General features: G+C 47.2%; 1 protein-coding gene across 4 annotated transcripts in view; it reads right to left on the bottom strand.

Annotated features, from left to right (window-relative positions):
* The window catches only part of LOC119969215 (glycoprotein hormones alpha chain-like), a 108993-nt gene that overhangs the window by 17256 nt on the left and 70262 nt on the right, over positions 1-21475 (bottom strand). For 2 of the 4 annotated variants that reach the window (XM_038802535.1, XM_038802526.1), the window contains exons 3-5: positions 16976-17134; positions 2009-2120; positions 1092-1276 (exon numbers count right to left, since the gene is read on the bottom strand). In XM_038802535.1, the coding sequence (XP_038658463.1) occupies positions 1092-1276; positions 2009-2120; positions 16976-17134 (456 nt within the window). Of the gene's footprint in view, positions 1-1091; positions 1277-2008; positions 2121-16975; positions 17155-21475 lie in introns of all 4 variants that reach the window. The other 2 variants (XM_038802544.1, XM_038802551.1) reach the window with 2 other exon arrangements.

Here is a 21475-nt window from a genome sequence, read left to right as displayed (position 1 = left end):
CTCAGGCGGACATGTCCCAGGCACAGATGGACATTGATGCAGTGCTCCAGAGCTTGGTGCAGTCACAAAGGGTCATGGCTGGGGATGTTGAGAGTATTGGCTGGATGCATGAGCGGGCCAGAGGACACTGGCCAAGGCGCTGAAGGACATGACAGGCTGACTGAGTGAACCAGAGACACTGAGCGACATGGCTCAGTCTCAGCACCCCTTGTCTGAGGACATCAAGACAATGGCTCAGATGAGAGCGGATCTCGAGGATTGGCAGCGCCAGGTGAGGTGACACCTCCGGAGCTCACTTCGGCTTCCCTGTCGCCCCATCGAATAGCCTGGAGGCCATTGAGCACCCCGAGGTAGGAGGAAGTGATGGGGCCCATCCTGACGCCTCCCACAGGGACGGCGCTGGAACACAGGAGCCATCAAAATGGGATTGGTGCAGATCCCATTATTTCGTCCGACACTCTATTCTCGGCCAATCAGGAAATGTGCTGCCAGCGGCGTGACTGGAGAATCCACCCCGACATTTCCTTTGCAATAAAAATAAGAGGGGATCAGAAACAACACACAGACATAAGAAAGGATAACAGCAGCTGCATGAACAGGACACACACAGGGTAGCAATGATGGCAACTTTTCCGTGCATTTGTCCGACATAGTGAAAGCTGTCAACTGAAAGCCTAAGAGGAGAGCTCTTCAATTTTCTCGGAGACTAACACAAGGAGAAAAGATATTCCATGAAGTGTGTGAATATTATTGATACCTATGTCTCATATGTGCTGACATTTATTATCTCATATGCTCAATTGAATAAATATTCCTCATTTTCAGTGCTTCCCTTCATATTGTCACAGAGGTAAAGGATGATTGACAATAATGTATAAACTTTCATTAGGATATATAACATTATCCTATATAAAAATACTTACCTTTAGCCTGTTCTTCCAATTACGAAGGGTCCAGGTTAGTAACATAGTCTGGCAAAACTATCCCTGAAATGTATTTGATTCAGCGCACTATTGTTTAGGTGAACAAAAGGAGTACAATTTCAGTCTCATCTTGTCGTAAGATTTTCTACTTCATCCAAAATGTCTTACCCTGGAAAATAATTTAGCTACACAACATGTTGCCTCTGAAGTGATATTCTTGGGAACCAGCATCGTTTTCTTGGACCGCATTGGTGTGGGGTAAGCACGGGAGAAACAACAGCCTTTACACTGGAAGATGGGCACTCCTGTTCTTGAGAAACGTGTGTTCTCCTTCAGTCTGCAGTCTGGACATCCTTCACAGAGAAACAGAGAGAGAACAGATTGGGTCATTCTCCCAAACACTGGATTTGGCAGAAACTACATGGAAAGACATGCTGCAAATTTTCTGTTTCTCTACAAAAATGGTATCCTGATGTGAGTCATATCAAAATGTGCCATCAAAATTGTATGTCATGTTAACAACATTTGACTTGTCGAACTATTATTCTCTTACATGGAACCATAAAATCCCATTCAGCCCATCGGTCCTGCAGCGACCCTACCTAGACCATCTCCCACCCCCCCACCCCTGTCACCTTTGACATTAAAGGGCAATTTAGTATGGCCAGTCCACCTAACCTGCACATCTTTGGACTGTGGGAGGAAACCGGAGCACCCGGAGCAAACCCCTCGCAGACACAGGGAGAAAGTGAAAACTCCACACAGTCACCCAAGGCTAGAATTGAACCCGGGTCCCTGGCACTGTGAGACAGCAGTGCTAACCACTGTACATTGTACACAAGCATAACCTATGCCTTAAATGTCAGCATCACCACAGGAGATTTGCTATATAGTCTATAAATGTTACCTATCCTGAAAATGACAATTGGTCGGGATAGCATTGTTTAAATTTTTAACAGTTACAGGATTTATCGGTGTTAGTATTCTTTTGCTTTCTTTCCTGGTATTGTACACCATATCTTCCCTCCAAGTGGTGGTTTAAACACAATCACTTGCTGGTGCTGTAAACCCAATGTGATATTCACCCGGTGCTGCAGCCTCCACTTCAGGAAAGGTACGTACACCCTGTTCTACCACGAGAAGAACAACAAAAGCCAGTCCACCATACTTCATGTAGCGGGCCATCCTGTACACGGGCTGAAACACAAACAACAATAATCATTACAAATAATTAGTATTATTATATTGTCAAATCAACTGAGCCATTTCTGTTCAGCTGCCTCTGCGACCAACCAGTCCTTGATTCCACTGTACCATCATCATGTTTCACCCAAGATTCCAATGCCCTCATCCTGAATCCATAACTTGCTTTAGTTTCTCTTCTGTCTCTCCTTGTGATCTTTCCGAGATGATTCTGTCCATAAGGTCCACCTCTAGGGTCGATGAGGGTAATGCTGTTGATGTGTTGTTCATGGACTTTCAAAGGGCATTCGGCACGATGCCACACAAACAGGCTTGTTTGAAAGTTATAGCTCAGGGAATAATAGGGACAGTAACAACATGGTTACAAAATTGGCTGAATAATAGGAACCAGTGTGACAGTCAATGCATATTTTTAGGATGGGAGGAAGGTTTTTAGTGATGGGACCCCTGCTTTTCCTGATACATGAATGTTCTAGATATCGGTGTGCAGGGGACAATTTCAAAGTTTGTGGAAGATATAGAACATAGAACATTACAGCGCAGTACGGGCCCTTCGGCCCTCGATGTTGCGCCGACCTGTGAAACCATCTGAAGCCTATCTGACCTACACTATTCCATTTTCATCCATATGTCTATCCAGTGACCACTTAAATGCCCTTAAAGTTGTCGAGTCTACTATTGTTGCAGGCAGGGCGTTCCACACCCCTACTACTCTCTGAGTAAAGAAACTGCCTCTGACATCTGTCCTATATCTACTACCCCTCAATTTAAAGCTATGTCCCCTCGTGTTGGTCATCACCATCCGAGGAAAAAGACTCTCACTGTCCACCCTATCTAACCCTCTGACTATCTTATATGTCTCTATTAAGTCACCTCTCAGCCTTCTCCTCTCTGACGAAAACAACCTCAAGTCCCTGAGCCTTTCCTCGTAAGACCTTCCCTCCATACCAGGCAACATCCTAGTAAATCTCCTCTGAACCCTTTCCAAAGCTTCCACATCCTTCCTATAATGTGGTGACCAGAACTGCATGCAGTACTCCAGGAGCGGCCGCACCAGAGTTATGTATAGCTGCAGCATGACTTTGTGGCTCCGAAACTCAATCCCTCTGCTGATAAAGGCTAGCACACCATATGCCTTCTTAACAGCCCTATTAACCTGGGTGGCAACTTTCAGGGATTTATGTACCTGGATGCCGAGATCTCTCTGTTCATCTACACTACCAAGAATCTTGCCATTAGCCCAGTACTCTGCATTCCTGTTACTCCTTCCAAAGTGAATCACCTCACACTTTTCCGCATTAAACTCCATCTGCCACCTCTCAGTCCAGCTCTGCAGCTTATCTATGTCCCTCTGTATCCTATAACATCCTTCAGCACTATCCACAACTCCACTGACCTTCGTGTCATCTGCAAATTTACTAACCCATCCTTCTACACCCTCTTCCAGGTCATTTATAAATATGACAAACAGCAGTGGCCCCAAAACAGATCCTTGCTGTACACCACTAGTAACTGAACTCCAGGATGAACATTTGCCATCAACCACCACCCTCTGTCTTCTTTCAGCTAGCCAATTACTGATCCAAACCTTTAAATCACCTTCAATCCCATACTTCCTTATTTTCTGCAATAGCCTACCGTGTGGAACCTTATCAAACACCTTACTGAAATCCATATACACCACATCAACCGCTTTACCCTCATCCACCTGTTTGGTCACCTTCTCAAAAAACTCAATAAGGTTTGTGAGGCATGACCTACCCTTCACAAAACCGTGTTGACTATCGCTAATCAACTTGTTCTTTTCAAGATGATTATAAACTCTTTCTCTTATAACCTTTTCCAACATTTTACCCACAACCGAAGTAAGGCTCACAGGTCTATAATTACCAGGGTTGTCTCTACTCCCCTTCTTGAACAAGGGGACAACATTTGCTATCCTCCAGTCTTCCGGCACTATTCCTGTCGACAAAGACGACATAAAGATCAAGGACAAAGGCTCTGCAATCTCCACCCTGGCTTCCCAGAGAATCCTAGGATAAATCCCATCTGGCCCAGGGGACTTATCTATTTTGACATTTTCCAAAATTGCTAATACCTCCTCCTTTTGAACCTCAATTCCATCTAGCCTGGTCGACTGAACCTGAGTGTTCTCCTCGACAACATTGTCTTTCTCCAGTGTAAACACTGACGAAAAGTATCCATTTAACACTTCCCCTATCTCCTCTGATTCCCCACACAACTTTCCACTACTATCCTTGATTGGCCCTAATCTTACTCTAGTCATTCTTTTGTTCCTGATATACCTATAGAAAGCCTTAGGGTTTTCCTTGATCCTATCCACCAACGACTTTTCGTGTCCTCTCCTCGCTCTTCTTAACCCTCCCTTTAGGTCCTTCCTGGCTAACTTGTAATATAAAACTGAGAAATAATGTAAACTGTGAGGAGGACAGTATAGAACTTCAAAAGGACATGGAGTGGGCAGGTGAGTGGCAGCTAAAGTTCTGTGCCGAGAAGTGTGAGTTGATGCGTTATGGTCGGAAGAACATGGACATGAACATAATATAAAATAAGGGATACAATTCTTAAAACTGTTCAGGGGCAGAGGGACTGGGTGTGTATGTACATCAATCATTGAAGGTAGCAGGACAGGTGGAGAGAGCAGTTAATAAAGCATACAGTATCCTGGGCTTTATTTATAGGGGTATAGAATACAAGAACAAGGAGGTTATGCTGAACTTATACAAGATACTTGTTAGACCTCAGCTGGGTTATTGTGTGCAGTTCTGGGTGTCACATTTTAGGAGGATGTGAACACAGAGTTCAGAAGATGTTTAAAAGAATGGTTCTAGGGATGAGAAACTTCAGTTATGAAGATAGTTTGGAGAAGTTGGGACTGTTCTCCTTTGAGAGAAGAAGGCCGAGAGGAGATTTGATAAAATGTTTAAAATCATGCGCGGGGTGGACAGAACAGACGAGGAGAGACTGTTCCTGCTCAAAAAAGGATCAAGGACAAGATGGCACAGATTTAAAGTGATTTGCAAAGGAAGTAAATGTGATTGAGAAAAAGCTTTTTCACATAACAAGAGGTTGGGGTCTGAAATGCACTTCCTGATTGTGAGGTGGAGGCAGGTTCAATTGAGGGATTCAAGAGGGCATGAGATGATGATCTGAACAGAAACAATGTGCAGGGGATACGGGGAAAAAGCAGGGGAATGGTACTAAATCATTTTGTGTATTTGGTGAGCCAGGTGCAGACAAGATGGGCCGAATTACCTCCTTCTATGCTGTAACAATTCTGTGATTCATAATGACTTGACATGATTGCTCACCACCTGTATGAAGCCCACATGGGCACGCTAAATTATCTCCCCATGAGATTCATCCCAAGGAGGAGGAAACATGCGAAGGGGAGGACAAGACATCCATGGCTGATGAGGGATGTCAAGGGCAGAAAAAGCATACAAAGTTGTGAAGATTAGTGGGAAACCAGAGGATTGGGAAGCCTTTAAAACCGAGCAGAGGACAACTAAAAAAGCAATAAGGGGGGAGAAGATGAAGTGTGAGTGCAAACTAGCTAGTAATATAAAGGAAGATAGGAAGAGATTTTTTCAATATATAAAAAGGTAAGAAAGAAACAAAAATAGACATTGAACCACTGGAAAATATGGCTGGAGAAGAAATAATAGGAAACAATGAAATGGCAGACAAACTGAATAGTTACTTTGCATCAGTCTCGACGGTGGAAGACACCAGTGGGATGCCAAAGCTCCAGGAGAACCAGGGGGCAGAGGTGAGTGCAGTGACCATTATGAAGGGGAAGGTTCCAGGGAAACTGAAAGGTCTGAAGGTGGATAAGCCAGCTGGACCAGATGGACTACACCCCAAAAAGAGATAGCTGAGGAAAATGTGGAGGCATTAGTGATGATCTTTCAGGAATCACCAGAGGACTGGAAGGTGGCTAATGTAACACCACTTAAGAAGGTAGGGGGGCAGAAGATGGTAAATTATAGGCCGGTTAGCCTGGTTTCGGTTATTGGTAAGATTTTAGAGTCTGTTATTAAAGATGAGATCGCGAACCACTTGGAAGTGCATGGTAAAATAGGACTGAGTCAGCACGGCTTTGTCAAAGGGAGGTGGTGTCTGACAAATCTGTTAGAATTCTTCAAGGAGGTAACAAAGAAGTTAGACAAAGGAGAACCAGTGGACGTGATTTATTTAGTTTTCCAGAAGGTCTTTGACAAGGTGCCGCATAGGAGACTGTTAAATAAATTAAGAGCTCATGGTGTTCAGGGTAAGATTCTAGCACAGATAGAGGTTTGGCTGACTGGCAGAAGGCAAAGAGTGGGGATAAAAAGGGGTCTTTTTCAGGATGGCAGCCAGTGACTAGTGGTGTGCCTCAGGAGTCTGTGCTGTGACAACAACCTTTTACAATATACATTAATGATCTGGAAGAAGGAACTGAAGGCACTGTTGCTAAGTTTGCAGATGATACAAAGATCTGTAGAGGGACAGGTAGTATTTAGAAAGCAAGGGGGCTGCAGAAGTACTTGGACAAGCTAGGAGAGCGGGCAATGTAGTGGCAAATGAAATATAATGTGGAAAAGTGTGAGGTTATGCACTTTGGAAGGAGGAATTAGCTATGAGGAGTGGTTGAATTTAGCTATGAGGGGCGGTTGAATTTAGCTATGAGGAGCAGTTGAATAAACTCGGTTTGTTCTCACTGGAACTACGGAGGTTGAGGGGTTACCTGATAGAGGTCTACAAAATTATGAGGGGCATAGACAGAGTGGATAGTCAGAGGCTTTTTCCCAGGGTAGAGGGGTCAATTACTAGGGGGCATAGGTTTAAGGTGCGAGGGGCAAGGTTTAGAGGAGATGTACGAGGTACGTTTTTTTTACACCGAGGGTAGTGGGTGCCTGGAACTCACTGCCGGAGGAGGTGGTGGAAGCAGGGACAATAGTGACATCTAAGGGCCACCTTGGCAAATACATGAATAGGATGGGAATAGAGGGATATGGACCCAGGAAGTGTAGAAGATTTTAGTTTAGACGGGCAGCATGGTCGGCACGGGCTTGGAGGGCCGAAGGGCCTGTTCTTGTGCTGTACTTTTCATTGTTCTTAGTTTGTTCTAATTTAGCATGGACCATCCACCTACCCTGCACATCTTTGGGTTGTGGGGGGTGAGACCCAAGCAGATACGGGGAGAATGTTCAAACTCCACATGGACAGTGACCCGAGGCCGTGATTAAACCTGGGTCCTCAACGCCATGAGGCAGCAGTGCTAACTATTGTGCCACTGTGCCGCCCCTGCCATTACATTACTGTTTGTGGCATTTTAACAGTAAGAATATGGACATTTACAGGTATTTAAAGGGGTTAGACATTGCAAGAGCTAAATGACCCCAAACATTTAGCTGAAAAGTTAATTTGCGCAAAAACATACTGCCTTTGATTTTCTGCTGGCTCATGGTTTGAGTGCATCAGACATGGCATTGGTGTTAAAAAATTAAACTTCTACCTAAGAACAAGGGAAACTCTCTTCTGAATGTTAGAAGAAACAAAGCTTTTGTAAACTGTTGAAACATAATCAATTGTAAATCATTCTGATTCATTTCCATGCACGAACCTCTAATGCAGTTTGAAATCTTGTTATCATCAAAATCCTGAGTTGCATGACCATCACCATGAGACAGAACTTGCCCGGCTCATAATTGGGTAGAATAGAGCATAAAGAGACATGATTGGATAGAGATTTTGGCAGTTTCAATTCTTCTATTCCAGAAACGTTTGGTTATTCTCAGTCCAGTAGGTTCATGAGGGGCACCAATTTATATATATGCAAATGTATGTGAGTAGGAGAAATGGGGAATGGGCCATGCTTTCGACCCAAAGGACAACAATGGGTAATATCATTCTCATTTTTACTTTGTAAATTTCTACCGCTCAAATATTGGCTGTAATAAGTCTCATTATTATATTGCGAGGCGATCGACGAAGCAGTGCTAAAACACAAGGGACTGGATTCTCCATCCGTGAGACGTCCTGTGTTGACGCCAGGGCAGGGTTAGTGGAGTTCGAGAACAGCAAAATTGGCACCGCATCAGCACGGTAGCATTGTGGATAGCAAAATTGCTTCACAGCTCCAGGGTCCCTGGTTCGATTCCCGGCTTGGGTCACTGTCTGTGCGTAGTCTGCACATCCTCCCCGTGTGTGCGTGGGTTTCCTCCGGGTGCTCCAGTTACCTCCCACAGTCCAAAGATGTGCAGGTTAGGTGGATTGGCCATGCTAAATTGCCCTTAGTGTCCAAAATTGCCCTTAGTGTTGGGTGGGGTTACTGGGTTATGGGGATAGGGTGGGTGTGTGAGTTTGGGTAGGGTGCTCTTTCCAGGAGCCGGTGCAGACTCGATGGGCTGAATGGCCTCCTTCTGCACTGTAAATTCTATGACAACTGACTGTTCAGGGGTTAGCAACGGCGCCACGAGGACCACGATTGATTCCAATGAGTAACGGTGCTGGATTCGCCGGATTCGCGATTGACCCTCGGGAGGCTCACAACTGCAGCCGCATATACACACTTCACTCCCCACACACACCATCCCAGCCAACAAGATGGCAGCAAGGAGAGTGGCATCAAGATTTACAGACACTGAACCGGAACCCCTGCTAGACGCTATGGAGGAGAGGCAAGTGACGCTGTACCCTGGGGTGGGTAGGAGGCTGCCAGCCGCCGTCGTTCACCGTGCCTGGACACAGGTGGCAGAGGTCATGAGTGCTGTAAAAAACTGCAGAACCTCCGCAGGGTGGCCAGGGTGAGAAGGCAGCACTGTGCCTCCAGCACCAACTCCCATCCCACACACCCGTTACTCCAGCCATCCCACCCGGAGGGCGGCCGATCCTCCACCCTGCATCACAGGCACACGGCCAAGTGCCCTGGCCACTGAAGCTACCAGCTACCCACCCCCTGGGATGCATGCGTCGGACAGTCTAACACTGTGCATTTTATGTCCCCCGTCCATCGAGTAGAACCCCGGGGCACCCATGATGCTCCGCCTCCATGAGGAGGAATTACCGATGGCGAAGTTCACTTGTGGTTTTAAAAATCAGGAAACAGGCACCGTGACTGCTGAGGGAGAGAGAGGAGGTAAGGAAATGTTCCCACAGGCATGCCCGTGGGCTGCCGATCATCCCGCTGGCATGGCTGGGGGGGGGGGGGGGGGATGGCGGACGTCTGCCAGAGTCGTCAGGGAGTAGTGGGGAATGACGGGAGGGGGGGTAACAAGGGGTTGGGTCATGGGGTCGGGGTAAACCCCCCGGGACGGGGGTGTCAGGGAAGCAGCCATCTTGCTGCACATCCCACTGAACAGTCTCTGGTTTACAGCTGGTAATAGTCTTCCTTTTTTTTAAAACAAACATTTTATAAAGGTATTTATGGTTTTATAACAACAAAAGTTACAAGTACAGATGTAACATAATTCAGTGCGTAACATACCCCTCCATCTCCCACTGTTCCCGCCTAAGCTAGACAAAAGTAGCCTAACGCCCCCTACCCCCCCTTACTCCAAACCCCCCTTATTGAATCTGCCGACAGTTTAGTTTTCTCCAAAGAGAATAAATGGCTGCCACCTCCAAACAAGCCCTAACATTGACCCTCTCAGGGCAAACTTAAGTTTCTCAAGCCTGAGAAACCCAGGTATGTCGCTAACTCATACCCTTCAAGTCCCTTCACGCTAGTCAGATCCATCTCTGGGTTACCAAGGAGGCAAAGGCCAAAATGTCAGCCTCTCTCGCCCCCTAGATCCCGGGTCTTCCGACACTCCAAAAATCGCACCTCTGGACTCGCCACCGCCCTTATTTTTAGCACCGTGGACATGACATTCTCAAATTCCTGCCAGAATCCCCTAAGCTTCGGGCATGCCTAAAAGATGTGGACATGATTTGCCCTCCTGAACATCTCGTACACGTGTCCTCCACCCAAAAAAACCTGCTCATCCGGGCCACCGTCACGTATGCCCGGTGAACCACCTTGAATTGTATCAGGCTGAGCCTGGCAAATAATGAGGTCGAGTTAACTCTGCTCAGGGCATCCTCCCACAGACCTGCCTCTCACTCCTTTCCCAGCTCATCTTCCCATTTACGCTTTAGCTCATCTATCTGGGTTTCGCCCCACTCCATAAGTTCTTTATAGATTTCCGATACCTACCCCTCCCCATTCTAGAAACTACCTTGTCCTGTGTCCCCTGCGGCGGTAGAAGCGGAAAGGGCGAAGCCTGCCTTCGCACAAAATCCTTTACCTGCAGATACCGAAACTCATTCCCTCCTGGCAATTCAAACTCCACTTCCAGATCCCCCAAACAGGGAAAGCTCCCATCAATAAACAGGTCCTCCCAGCCTCACAATCCCTGCTCTCTGCCACCTCAGAAACCCCCCTATCCATCTTCCCCGGGACAAACCGGTGATTACCACAAATTGGAGCCCACACAGACATTCCCTCCACTCTCATATGCTTCCGCCACTGCCCCCAGACTCTCAGGGCTGCCACTACCACTGGGCATGTGGAGTACCGGGCCGGCGAAAACAACAAAGGAGACATTACCAATGCCCCAAAACGTGTGCCCTCCTCCACCCACTCCCTCACTACCCACTCCCTAATCATGGCTACATTTGCCGCCCAGTACTAGTTCATTAAGTTCGGCAGTGCCAGCAACCCCCCCCACCCACCCACCCACACAAACTCAGATATCAGCCCAGTCACCCGCCATTGGTATAAAAATAGGGAGGCACTGGAAAACAAACAAAAATCTCGGGAGGACCGTCATTTTTACGGTCTATACCCTCCCCGCCAGTGACAACGGGAGCATGTCCCCCCTCGGAAAGTCCTCCTGCACGTGGATAAGACACTTGTGACTCAATGTTTGAACTGAAATATGTAATATAAAACGTGAAAATCAATAAAACCATTTTTTTAAAATCACTGACACTGGGCAATCTGCAATCATCAGTCTAAAATAGCACAGCCTTCTGGAACCATCAGTTTTAATTAAAGGCACAGGCTTCTGCAGGCAGCTTTGCCATAAAGTCACAGGTCCATTAAACATCCATGGATCACAAATGTAACGGCAAAAATAAAAATAAAAGAACGAGGAAAATAAGGGAATAAACGGGGATACAAAGGATGGACGCTTATATGAGCTCAATTATTGTAATTCTCTATTTTTGTGAGGAAGTGCAGTTTGAGGCAAACTGTTTTAGCAATGAAACATTTTGGATCACTGGTAAAGGACCCAAGGAACGACTGAAGTTTCAACTACCTGCAAGGACCAACTAATACCTCTAGATGGAGCCCAGGATGTAAGAGTTCAGCAGTGAAGCTAGGCGTGAAGCCAGATGGTGCAAGATCGGACCCCAGGGACTAATAGAAGGACAGAGGATGGGAGGCAAGAGCAGGAGGAAAATGTTTGAATCGAAGGCTGGGGGTCATACCAGAATGCAAGGCTGGAAAGCAGAATGAAGAGGGACGGACAACAAGAAGAGAAGGGCTGCAGGGAAAGTCAAGTTAGCAGGTAAGGGACGGCATGTGGCGCAGTGGTTAGCACTTGGACTGCGGCGCTGAGACCTGGGTTCAAATCCCAGCCGTGGGTCACTGTCTGTGTGGAGTTTGCATATTCTCCCCATGTCTGCGTGGGTTTCACCCCCACGACCCAAAGATATGCAGATTAGGTGAATTGGCCACGCTAAATTGCCCCCTTAATTGGAAGAAAAATAATTGGGTACTCTAAATTTATACAAAAAAAACTTAGCAGGTAGGTCACAGAAAAGTGGGCAGCACGGTAGCATAGTGGTTAGCACAGTTGCTTCACAGCTCCAGGGTCCCAGGTTCGATTCCCGGCTGGGTCACTGGCTGAGCGGAGTCTGCACATCCTCCCCGTGTGTGCGTGGGTTTCCTCCGGGTGCTCCGGTTTCCTCCCACAGTCCAAAGATGTGCAGGTTAGGTGGATTGGCCCTGCTAAATTGCCCTTAGTGTCCAAAAAAGTTGGGTGGGGTTACTGGGTTGCAGGGATAGGGTGCAGGTGTGGGCTTGGGTAGGCTCGATGGGTGAATGGCCTCCTTCTGCACTGTAAATTCTGTGATGAAAAGGGAGTCTGTGACAAAAAACTTTAAAGTAGCAACATTAAATGGATATACTGGAACTCATTTCTGAACAATGTTAATGTGAAGCAACATTAAATGACTCAATATTAAGTGAGGACTAACTGGAGAAGACTTTGTGAAATTACTCCATTGTTTTCTGACTGCTATACTAAGGTCAGGTGGCCACTGTGAGCAAAAACCAATCAAATTAACCTAGCATCTGGAAGAGATGATTATTAAAGTAGAAACATCCTGACTGACATCGGGTTGTAAGGGTCCTTCTTGTTTACTCCCTTATTTCACCTTTTTATTTTTGGCGTTACATTTTTGATCTATGGATGATTTACCGTCATGTGCCTTTAAGGCAACCTGTGCCTTTAATTCAAGCAAAAGAAAACAATAGCTGAAGCAGAGGATTTCAGCAGCAGGAGAGACCACTGTATTTGTCTGTGTTGTTCAAACCACAGCTGTGGACTGTTCAGCACCAATGACAGAGATTGGCTGGGACTTAGTTTGATTGATTTGGCTGATGGCCAATGAATTGACCCAAAAGGCTGTATTCTGCCCGGTAACAGGTGGTGATTGGTTCTGATCCCACTGGAATGTTTTCAGTGTCACAAGGTTCAGTTTGGTTTCAGTTTTGATGCTGGCAGCCTGGATGAAGAGATCTAACTAATCCTCTCCAGAAGGCTACTGTCGGGATTGACTCTTTCTCCAGCAAGTCTGGGTGCCGTTCTGCTGAGACTGCAGAGGTTTGAAGTTAAACCATGAGCTAGAAGCAAATCAAGTGTCTCTCAAAAAGGTACAGGCTTGAAGGTGAACCTTGAGCTGAAGGCCCTGTTTGATAAGGAATGAAGTATTTCTCCAGAAAGCTTGCTGCCAGTGAATACTGCATTTTTATACTACATGGATCTTGAATGAATTACTCTGCAAAGAAGACTATTACAAGCTGAAAGTCAGAGACTTTAATCAGCAAGCGTACTGTGAAGAAAGTGTGCTAAAGAGCCACCATCTGAAGAAAAGACTCGTGGGCGCGATTCTCCACCCCCCACACCAGGTGGGAGAATAGCGGGAGGGCCTCCTGACATTTTTCACGTCCTCCTGCTATTCTCCCCCCCCCCCCACGCCTGACCCACGCCACGAATCGCCGCTCGCCATTTTTTACGGCGAGCGGCGTTTCTCCGAGGCCGATGGGCCGAGCGGCCGGGCCTTCACGCCCGTTTCAACACGGCAGCAAACACACCTGCTCGCTGCCGTCGTGAAACGGGCGCCAGATGTCCGTTTGGGGCATCTAGAGGCCCGATTGGCACGGGAGCACCACGACTGTGCTCGGGAGGGGACAGGCCCATGGTCGGTGCCCACCGATCGTCGGGCCAGCGTCCAAAACAGATGCACTCTTTCCCCTCCACCGCCCAGCAAGATCAAGCCGCCACGTCTTGCTGGGCGGCTGAGGAGAAAGACGCCAACTGCGCATGCGCGGCTGACGTCATCGGCCGCGTCAGCCACCGTGACGCTTGACGTGTGGCCTTAACGACCGTCGTCAAGGCCGCACCGCCGTGACGCATGGGGCCGTGCTCCTAGCCCCGCCCGGGGGGGAGAATCGGCCCCGGAAGTGGCCGTGAAGGCAGCCGTGGGTCACACCCTGTCCCATGGCAGCCTTTACGATTCTCCGCATTTGCGGAGAATCTCGCCCCTTATCTTTTGGCCTTCACGGCCATTGGTGATTGTAATTATTGGGCAGCTAAGGGCCAAAGACTTTGGGAATGTTTAGAGGAATCATTGGTTAATTCACTTGTGTTGTGACTCCAGGATGTGAGTGGCTGTACTTGCCCAGGGTGTGGTAACAGGGTGATGGTCATTCAGGGTTAAAAGCCAGGGTTCTGTAATGTTTTATTGCTAGCTGAGTACTCAAGACTATTGAGGCAAAAGCCATGAGATCAAGTTCAAGCCTTGAAGGTTACATTACAACGACTTACCATCCACATGAAGTTGTAAAAGTAATTGCCCGGAGTTATTAAGTATACTTTTACCTTTCACAGAAAATCGTGTCTCACCTTAATTAGTTAAGTGCTGTAAAAAACAAAATTAATTTATTAAGGCACTTACATATCGCTCGCAAATTAGGGTGGCTGAAATCAATTATGTTATCATTAACAAATCAGAATCAGATTACAGGAGGAAGGTTTGTAGTGGAGTACCCCAGGGGTTGGTGTTGTGACCCTTGCACTTCCAGATACATATTCATGACCTAGCCCTTGGTATACAGGGGACAATTTCAAAATTTGTGAATGATACGAAACTTGGAAGCATGGTAAACTGAGATGGGTAGTTCAGAACTTCAGAGGGGTAGGAAAGGTTGGTAGATGGGATGAACAATGGGAGTTGAAATTCAATGCAGACAAGTGTGAAATGATTCATTTTGGTGGGGAGAACAGAGAGAGTGGGGTGGAATGGTGTCACAGTGGTTAGGACTACTGCCTCACAGCACCAGAGACCCAGGTTCAATTCCGTCCTTGGTATGTGTGGAGTTTGCACATTCTCCCTTGTCTGCGTGGGTTTACTCAGGTGCTCCAGTTTCCTCCCAAAGTCCAAAGATGTGCAGATTAGGTAGATTAGCCATTCCAAATTGTCCCTTCATGTCCAATAGTTAGGTGGGGTTATATGGATAGGGTGGTGGAGTGGGCCGAGATTGGATGCTCATTCAGAGGGTCAGTGTAGACTCGATGAGCTGAATGGCCCCCTTCTGTATTGTGAATCTATCACAATATAAAACAGAGAGTTTGAGTCTGAAGAGGAACCTGGGTGTACATGTGCACAAATCACTGAAAGTGACAGGGCAGGTTCAGAGAGCAGATATTAAAGCATATCATAGCTTCAGTAATAGAGGCATAAGGTACAAAAGCAAAAGAGGTTATGTTAAACTTATGCAAAACATTGGCTTGCCATCAACTGTAGTCCGGTCCTGGGTGCCACACTTTAGGAAAGATGTTAAGGCATTCGGGAGGGTGTAAGAAAGCTCTACGAGAATAGTTTCCAGGATGAAAACTTAATTTACATCTTCAGATTGGAGAAAGGGTCTGGAAAAGAGAAGGTTGAGAAGAGATTTGATCGAGGCATCAAAACTCATGAGGAACCTGTACTGAGTAGAAAGGGAAAAATTGATCCCCACTGGTGTAAGGATGGAGAACACAAGGGCACAAATTCAATGTAATTGACAAAAGAAGCAATGCCAGCATGAGGAGAAACCTCTTCACAGAGCGAGTGGTTAGAATCTGGCACGCGCTGCCTGAGAGTGCGCTGGAGGCAGGTTCAATACAGGCATTCAAGAGGGAATCAGATCATTATGTGGAAAGGAAGAATTTACAGGGATACAAGGAGAAGGCAGGGAATGGCAATGGTGCATTGCTCATTTGGAGAGCCGGCACAGACACAAAAGGCCAAATGACCGCCTGTGTTATAACAATTCTGTGACGGCACTGGGAAAGCTTCTGCTCTTCTTTCAGAATTCCAACTGAGCAGACAGACAATATTTTGGTGCAACCATTCATCTGAAAGATGTCACATCCGGCAATTCAGCATCCCCTTATTGTGCACTAAGAATCATTCCTTGTGTTGAAATTTGTTGTGACACTTGAACCCACAACATTCTGATTGAGAAATTAAAGTGGTATTAACTAAATTGCTGTGTGAGACTTTAATGTGAAAATGGAATTGGTGTAAATACTATCAAAGTATCTTGTACATCTGAACTGGCATCGTTGTAGAATTCTTCCGCTAATTTTCTCTGATAAAGGATAATTAATGTATGTATTGTGTTATATACCCAGCAAACATAATGGCGTGATCAAACCAAATGGGAACTATGTCCCATAGCGAGCACGTTTAGCCACGTGTTTCCCGGCATTCGCAACGCCGAGAAACACAACGCCATCTAACACAACTCTGGTAACATAATAATAATAATCGCTTTTTGTCACAAGTCGGCTTCAATGAAGTTACTGTGAAAAGCCCCTAAGTCTCATCAGGGAATGCGTGCCAGGGTGGCAACAGCAGTGCCAGAGTAAAACCCTGCCCAAAGGGCATGCACCTGGGGGACCCCAACGAGTGCCATTCCATCTGCTACCTGTTTGTGGGGACCAATACTGAACGCCGCTCGCCTGAGGTCTCCAAGGCCAAGGGGTTAGATCCCACGCCTCGGGTACCTCAGGGAACTGCATATTAGAGTGAGACTAGCTGTCTTGCTCTAATATGCAGATATGCCAAAACGTGATCCCACCCACAATGGGTGGGCTTCACATCACGATGTCCCATGAGATTGTGTTAGATCTCGTGAGGCGTGGTGAGTGGGTTCCCCCCGACTTCTATCGGCCACACTGCGCCGCAGCAAGCTACTTTTAGGGCGCAGCATGGCCGGTAGATCGTGCTTGATATTACTAACACTATGCCATTATTTCAGTTCACTGAAGATATGGACGAGATTCTCCGTCCCACCGCATTCGTTTTCTGATGCAGCGCACCCCCATCGGCAGTGGGATCCTCCATCCCGGCAGGTGGCCAATGGGGTATCCCATTGTGGGCACCGCTATGCCGTCAGAAAATCCGCGGGGTTGAGTGCGCTGCCAGCAAAGCAGAGGGTCCCACCGACGGAGAATCCAGCCCATGGTATAAGATTTGTTTGAACAAACAAGCTATAAAAAGGAAGTCAGTGTGCCGCTCACCATTGTCCTGTTCTGTAATTTGTCGGTAGCCTGGTGCAGCTGGTTGAGATGATGCTTTGTCGGTCCTTCTACCTTTGCTGTCCTCCGCTGTCGTAAGCTGTTGCATGACTGGATCTTGCTGCCTTTATACCCACTGTGACTTGTCATATGCACCTGTACCTGACGCATTGGATTAGGCTCTGCATAAACATTAACTCAACTGATGCAATTATCCGCTCAGCCAAATCCTGCTCAAGAACAGATTTGGACGATAAGCCACTTAGCAACAGCTCAATTTCTCCTCATCCCCATATTCAAGAGATTAGAGAAAAGTACCTTGCATTATGAGTAGCTCCAGACAATTTCAGTCACTGTGACATTGAAAACAACCGGAAGATTATGATAATAAGGCTATTCAGACATTAGTCATTACAAAAGTTATCTTCCAAATTTGATGAAGTACAAACCTGGAAATAAATATTAAAGAGTTGTGACAGCACCCACACTTCAGGATATTAGATGTAAGCTTGCTATCCTCATCTCCCCAAAGTTGATTCCATTGAGAGCCTGGCTGACGGCGGGGAAACTAGCAGAAACAAGAAGCTTCCTCACAGGAACAAAAGTAGAAGGATAGCTCACAGCTTCAGTTTCATATACAGTTCTATCGAGCAGTACTTTCACAGAGCTGCAGGTAATCTGCCCTTGTTCTTTGGAGGGAAGTAAAGAATCAGAAGCACCTGCGGGTTAATTTGACCCATTTATATCTGCACCTGTGTTTTTCTCCATGCAAGCCACATAAACAATCTCAATTTCATAGATTTCATAGAATTTACAGTGCAGAAGGAGGCCATTCGGCCCATCGAGTCTGCACCGGCTCCTGGAAAGAGCACCCTACCTACGGTCAACACCTCCACCCTATCCCCATAACCCCACCCAACACTAAGGGCAATTTTGGTCACTAAGGGTAATTTATCATGGCCAATCCACCTAACCTGCACATCTTTGGACTGTGGGAGGAAACCGGAGCACCCGGAGGAAACCCACACACACACAGGGAGGATGTGCAGACTCCACACAGACAGTGACCCAGCCGGGAATCGAACCTGGGACCCTGGAGCTGTGAAGCGATTGTGCTATCCACAATGCTACCGTGCTGCCATTATCTGCTTACTCCTCCTAATCATTATATCTCCTTCTTTCAAGAATCTATCTTTTCAAATAATTTGTGGACCCTTTTTCAACAATGGCTGTGGCAGAGAATTCAGGGACCGGGGTTCCATTGGAAGATAACAAGTGGAACTCCATCTAATGCCTTTGAGATTGGCTAATTAGAATATGAGTTGCCTGATTAGTGGCCCAATCAGGGAACCCCTTTCTCTGTATATTTTCCAATTTCTTATTGCGATGGCCGGGAATCGAACCCGAGTCAACTGCTTGGGAGGCAGCTATGCTCACCACCTTACCACCATCGCTCACCGACCTTTCTCTGTATATAACAGGGAGTGTCAGATCCTTGACACTCCCAATGCGGAATGCACTGGGCTGTTGGTTTTGTAAATAAAAGGAATTCTGGTGATGGGATTTCCGCTTCCGTGGACATATTACAATAGTGATGAGGAAAGCGGAATGGCCCAGAGGAACCTGCTCATTAGCAGCCACCACATATTGAGGTGAAGCCACTGACAGGCAAAATGCCTTTATTCGGGAAGTTGGACTCTTTTGATCCTGCAGTGGAAGACTGGGCCCAATATGTGGAGCAGATGAAGTACTTTTTTTTTAAATAAACAATTTTATTGAGGTAGTTTTTGGCTTTATAAACAGTTACAGACATCATCAGAAAGAAAGCAAAAAAGGCAAAAATGTGCAAACATCCACGTACTTTCAATACTTCCATCGTAACATATTGCACAAGCCCGCTCCCCTCCCACCGGTACTACCCGCCATATTTTCCCTCCTACTCTTACCCCCCCCCCCCCACCCCCCTGCTGACGCTCACTCTCCCGCAAAGAAGTCAATAAATGGTTGCCACCTCCGGGTGAACCCCTGCACAGATCCCCTCAAGGCGAACTTAATTTTTTCCATCCCCAGGAAACTCGACATGTCCGCAAGCCACCACTCAGTCTTCGGGGGCTTTGAGTCCCTCCACGCCAATAATATTCGTCGCCGGGCTATCAGGGAAGCAAAGGCCAACACATCGGCCTCTTTCTCCCCCTGGACGCCCGGGTCTTCCGAAACCCCAAAAATTGCCACCCCTGGACTCATCACCACCCTTGTTTTTAGCATCTGGGACATGACCCCCGCAAATCCCTCCCAGTACCCCCTCAGCTTAGGGCATGCCCAAAACATGTGAACATGGTTCGCTGGTCCTCCCGCGCACCTAGCGCATTTGTCCTCTATCCCGAAAAATGTGCTCATCCGAGCCACCGTCATATGGGCCCGGTGAACGACCTTAAATTGGATCAGCCCGAGCCTAGCACATGTCGCGGTCGAATTTACCCTACTCAGAGCCTCTGCCCACAGCCCATCCTCCATTTCCCCGCCTAGCTCCTCCTCCCATTTAAGTTTCAGTTCCTCTGTCTGGGACCCTTCCTCCCTCATGAGCACCTTATATATACCCGAGACTCTGCCCTCCGCTTCTTCCCTCCTAGAGACTATTCTGTCGAGGATCCCCATTGGCGGGAGGCGCGGGAAAGATGGGACGTGTCTACGAACAAAGTCCCGCAACTGTAGGTATCTAAAATCATTTCCCCTTACCAACCCAAATTTCTCCTCCAAGCTCCTCAAACTCGCGAAGCTCCCTTCCAGGAACATATCACCCACCCTTCCCGCCCCTGCTCGCCGCCATACTCGGAACCCCCCATCCATACTGCCGGGGGCAAACCGATGGTTGTCGCAGATTGGCGCCCAGACAGACGCCCCCATCTCCCCCACATGCCTCCTCCACTGGCCCCATATCCGCAGGGTCGCCACCACTACCGGGCTGGTGGTGTACTTGGCCGGCGGCAGCGGTAGAGGAGCCGTGACCAGGGCTTCCAAGCTGGAGCCCCTGCACGAAGCCGCCTCCACCCGCTCCCAAATAGACCCCGTACCTGAAGTACTTTTTTTTGAGCAAACGATATAGTTCCGGATGAAAAGCAACGGATCATTCTGCTGACCATGTGTGGGCTGGCAGCTTTTGCCATTAGGCACAGTCTCAGCTTTGCGGAGGCACTGGACATAAAAGCTTTCCAGGAATTGACAGACTTAGTAAAAGAGTACTATGACGCTAAGCCACCTCTGATCCTGCAACGGTACCGGTTTTACTCAGCATTCCGAGACACTGGGGAATCATCACTAGCTTTTTAACAAAACTAAGGTGAATTTGGCCTGACGCTAAATGAGAAGCTCCTAGACCGGTTGGTGTGCGGAATAAATAATTTAGCAACACAAAAACATTTGCTAGCAGAGGCTGAGCTGGATTGCAAACAAGCATTGCAGCTGGCTTTGTCCTTGGAAAAAGCGGCAAGCAGAGCACATGAGTTACAGGGTACTCCGATGGAGGTAGACACCCATACCAGTGAAACTGAGTTAAGGGACTACCGCTGGGGGATAGGCAAGTGCATAGCCACCCTCAGGAACAACCCGGATACTAAGTTAACCAGGCCCACTTGCACAACTGCTCTTAAGAAAGGAAAAATTAGGAGTAGACAGATGGCAGCCCCTGCAGCCTTTCTCCTGGCAAAATATTGTAGTTGTTGCCAGAGATCAGAGCCAGAGAGAAGTAATAGAAGCACAAAACCAACATCTTGGAGAAGAACACGTAGGCTGGGGTACAGGAGAATGCACGCCCTAGAAGCCCCACCTACCTCCAACGAGGAACAACTAAATTGTGTAACGATGGTTAAATCAAAAACAATTAAATTAATCATAAGGTTGAATGGATGACCAACATTAATGGAAGTCGACACGGGAGCAGCCATATCAGCGATAGGGGAAACAGTATTTAATAAAATTTGCACTGGACTCCAACCCTTATCCCTAACTAGGACCTCAGCAAAACTGAGGATGTACACAGGGGAACCACTGAGAGTGTTGGGCACAACACATGTACCTGTGGTTTATGGAGAGCAACTGGTTAGGCTGCCTTTAAAGGCAGTGAAAGGTGTGGGGTCAGGCTTATTGGGACAAAACTGGCTAAAAGAGATCCAGCTGGATTGGGTAAACATTTTCCAGCTGGAAAATGGCCGCCTAAGCGAAGTCTGGTGCGGATACCCAGAGGTTTTCCGAGAAGGGCTCGGAACAATAAAGGGAGCAAAGGCGACATTAAGTGTAGATCCAGAGGCAGTCTCAAAATTCTACAAGGCCCAACTGGTACCCTTCCTGGTTAGGCAAAAAGTTGATACGGAAATCAAAAGATTGGAGCGTGAAGGAATAATAAAACCAGTCAAATAATAAAACCAGTCCAGTTTGCAGAGTGGGTGGCACCCAGTGTGCCTATCCTTAAACCGGATTTCAAACAATCGATTAATCTGCTACTCACAA

Source organism: Scyliorhinus canicula, chromosome 1, assembly GCF_902713615.1.
Source record: "Scyliorhinus canicula chromosome 1, sScyCan1.1, whole genome shotgun sequence".
Lineage (NCBI taxonomy): Eukaryota > Metazoa > Chordata > Chondrichthyes > Carcharhiniformes > Scyliorhinidae > Scyliorhinus > Scyliorhinus canicula.
This window is presented reverse-complemented; position numbering and strand designations above follow the sequence as displayed.